Here is a 3,479-nt window from a genome sequence, read left to right as displayed (position 1 = left end):
ATAAGTAAATTTGAATCGAAATTTAATTTTTTTTTGGAACCATTCAGAAATTGTCCAAGGAAATTGTCACTTTCGGTACCATTAAAGGACTATTAAAAGACCACCTCTGGAGCCGATAAGCATTAATCTGTGTTATTTTTACATATTTTAAAATAATCATTATAACTTAAAATCAATCTTAAGTTTAACATAAATTCTAAGGCAAATGTAAATGTATTAAAGAAGTTTGTGTGCCAATTTTGTAAACACCCTTCATATAATTCTGCTCTAATATTTTTTTAAAATTATTTTCTTAAGTCACACAAAAAATAAGCTTATTGTAAAGTATTCAAAACTCAAACTATCAAGTTCTGTCATCCTTAATATATTTCTGTCCCTATTAACAATTATATATTAACTGACTTAATAATTTATCGAAGTTTTTATATATGCCAAATGGAATAAGTATTGTATGATGGATCCAAACTATCAGTTTGGAAACATTCAATCTTTTTGTATATAATATAAAAGGTCAAAAACATTTATAAGTTTAAGATTTCGCTCATTTCACCAACTCATTGTTGAAAATAGGATATCTAACTATGAAAACTCCGGTAAAACTAGTTTAAAGTTATATCAAAGAGAACCATGAAGGTCCCACATGTCATGTGGGACAAACAAAAACCCTTTGATTTATATCTCAGAAAATGGATCACCCTATCAATTAAAAAAGAAAATGGTTCTCGCTATCTCTTTCACTATCTATCTCTGTTTGTGCTCAAAAATATGTGACGGCAATTTAATTAAAAACTTATGAATGAGTGAACAAAACATAAAAAAAAAAAACAAAAAGGGAGGCAAAAGTTTGCTCATCCTTTAGACTTCAAGATGTTTTTATCGTTGTTGTTTGCACAAATGAAACCTGCAAACACACAAAGAGAAAAGAAAAGGGTCGTTGGGCGGAACGGGGTGAAGGGGCGAAAGTTTATATATGTTTTGGGGGTCCTGTACAGATCAGCATACGAGTAGAACTCGGTTTGAGTACAAAACTTTTTACAGCGTAAAAATATAATTGGAGAAATTTGCGAACAAATGCACCAAAAAAACTACGAATAAAGTTTGTTGTTTCTAGTTCCTTTATATACAAGAAATTTATATATGAGCGTATATATATATTATATACTTATATTGTATACAAGACATGGGAATTGGATTTAAGAAAGAAATTGGTAGTTCTATTCTGTGAGCAATCGATTTCTCTCAAGAATGCAGGTTGTGTAAATGTATTTACACACAAATTTGTTCGTCCTGGCACATTGACAAACATTTCTCATCGTTTGTCCGAAATGTTTATTGTGTGTGCACTCAACACAAAAGTGAATAAGAAAATTTGTTTGCCAACTTTTCTGGTTATTCCCCCACCACTTCTTCCTCCTTTTCCCGTATTTGTTGGGTTTTGTAATTTGTAAACATCAAAGAGAAAATGGCCGTGGGAAAGACAGAGAGATGGAGATACAGAGAGAGAGAAAGAGAGGCCAAAAGGCAGAGGGAGAAAACATGTCGCCGAAGTCAAAGGGATCAAGAGTTGCTTTGCGAATTCGTGCGGAAATCTTCTACGTGTGCGGCATGACAAAATCCGCCTAAAAAAAAAAGAAAGAAAAAGCAAATCCAAGACAAGTTGAAAATGATATGGGAAAATTCGTCTGAAAGAGGGAAAAATGGTGTAAAGGATGTAAGGCTTATCATCTTAACTTGGGTTTTCCAAATCTTAAAAAAATAATATAGATCAATTCGCGATGCATACATACATACCAACCGATATATTTTTTATGGCTCCTAATGACTTTCCTAATGAAGCCTCAGACTTTGTGTGACCATTGAGGTCTGGTGAGTGGGTGGTTCAATGCTTTGCTTGGCAATGGCCAAAAGTTATGATAACAAAGAACTAATTAAGAAACATGACGTCCTTATGACAGCCTTCTCCTACCACATCAGGCTCAGTTTTAGTCTCGGCCTGCAGCCTGATGGCCTGATGTACTAATTAAGTTTTGCACGTGACAAGAAATCGCAAGTAGCAATTTCGCTGTTTGATTTTTCGCAGTAAAATTTTCCTTCTTTCAGTGGTTTTTCTTCTTTGCTTCTCTTTTTTAACCATTCTCCTCTGCGTTTTCATTTTGTTTCGTTTGGTTTTGTTGCTCCTCCGGGTCTTTTCATCTGAATAATTAGCTGCAAAGTGGGCAAAAGTCTCTGGCGGCTGAGATGGCGTTGGCGATGGCGATGGCAATGGCAATGGCGATGACGATGACGTCGTCGACAAGACTTGATGAGCTTCACGTTCAGTTGTGGGTAGTTTACTTTAGGGTAAACTATGCTAGTAGTACAAATTAGAATTAATTTTCATGCGGCCATAGATACCCAGTAGAATTTCAAATGCCACGGTTTGAATATCAAATGAATTTCTTTTGAAAAGATAAAGTCGCTTAGCATATGCCCTACATTAGGCAAAGATAAAAACTTTTCAAAATATTCATTTTAAGTTGTAAATATTTAAGGTAAGTTTAAAGTTAAGCATCTGCTTAAAATACAAAAACAGTCTTAATTTATAGTGTGCCTTATTCTATAGGGTGCCCAGGACAAAGCCAGATGCTTTTGAAAAATTTCTTTGTTATCTGGTTTTCAAATGCATCAGCTTTTATGAGTGAATCAAATATGTATATGTATCATATTTTATACATACATCATCTTACGAACCATGTTAATTGAGGGCATATTTTGTTTAGTGCTATCATAAAACTCTACAATCCCTCTCCAGCTAAACTTTACCATGAAAACTATGTTTCGATTGTTAAGAATTGAATCTCTATTTATAAGTACATGGTACAGAAAAAACTTTACTCTTTTTCTCTTACCTCCTCTTTTTTTAAAAAAGTTGGATAAAACATGTTTGACTTTTCAAGAATGAAAAACTGTTCAAGCATCGAATTTACATTTACATTTCTGTCAATGAAATTTGCATTCATTTCTCTATAACCAAAAAAGTTGGTCTATAACGTGTTCATTAAAAGCCTTTCAGATAATTTGTATGTACTCTATTGATATTTATAAGTGGATGTGAGAGGAAGAATGTTTGCTTTTTTTGTAAATGAAGTACATTATTTACTTCGCTTTTACCTTTCTAAGACTGTATCATAATGAAAGCGAATTTCCCTTCAAGATATAACTAGAAACTTAGGATGAAAACTGCAAGAATGCCTGGGAGTAAGTTTCAAAATTATACTTGACTTAATAAGCTAAGCTTAGTGACATTTTAAATGTGAACTAGTAAATAGATTTTTGGGTTAAGATTCACAAATAAATTTTGAATTCGATAAACCTTAAATCGACTGCAAAGAAACTCTTTGAGACTTGCAAAAAAAATTCCACAAACAATTAGTTAAGTTATTTATCTGACTCATTTGTAATACCATTATTCAAATATATTATGCAAAAACTGAACAATT

The 3,479-nt window shown here is 32.7% G+C and overlaps 1 protein-coding gene across 1 annotated transcript; it reads left to right on the top strand.

The window, feature by feature from the left end:
- The first annotated feature begins 1,462 nt into the window (after positions 1-1,462).
- LOC124460340 lies at positions 1,463-1,609 on the top strand. Its single transcript, XM_047010926.1, has one exon. The coding sequence runs from the start codon at positions 1,463-1,465 to the stop codon at positions 1,607-1,609; it is 147 nt and encodes a 48-aa protein (XP_046866882.1).
- The last annotated feature ends 1,870 nt before the right edge of the window (positions 1,610-3,479 follow it).

Source organism: Drosophila willistoni, assembly GCF_018902025.1.
Source record: "Drosophila willistoni isolate 14030-0811.24 chromosome 2R unlocalized genomic scaffold, UCI_dwil_1.1 Seg167, whole genome shotgun sequence".
NCBI lineage: Eukaryota > Metazoa > Arthropoda > Insecta > Diptera > Drosophilidae > Drosophila > Drosophila willistoni.
This window is presented reverse-complemented; position numbering and strand designations above follow the sequence as displayed.

What these genes read in the sequence shown, in the direction of transcription:
- LOC124460340 (XM_047010926.1), top strand. Translation starts at nt 1,463, where the DNA reads ATGGCCGTGGGAAAGACAGAGAGATGGAGATACAGAGAGAGAGAAAGA.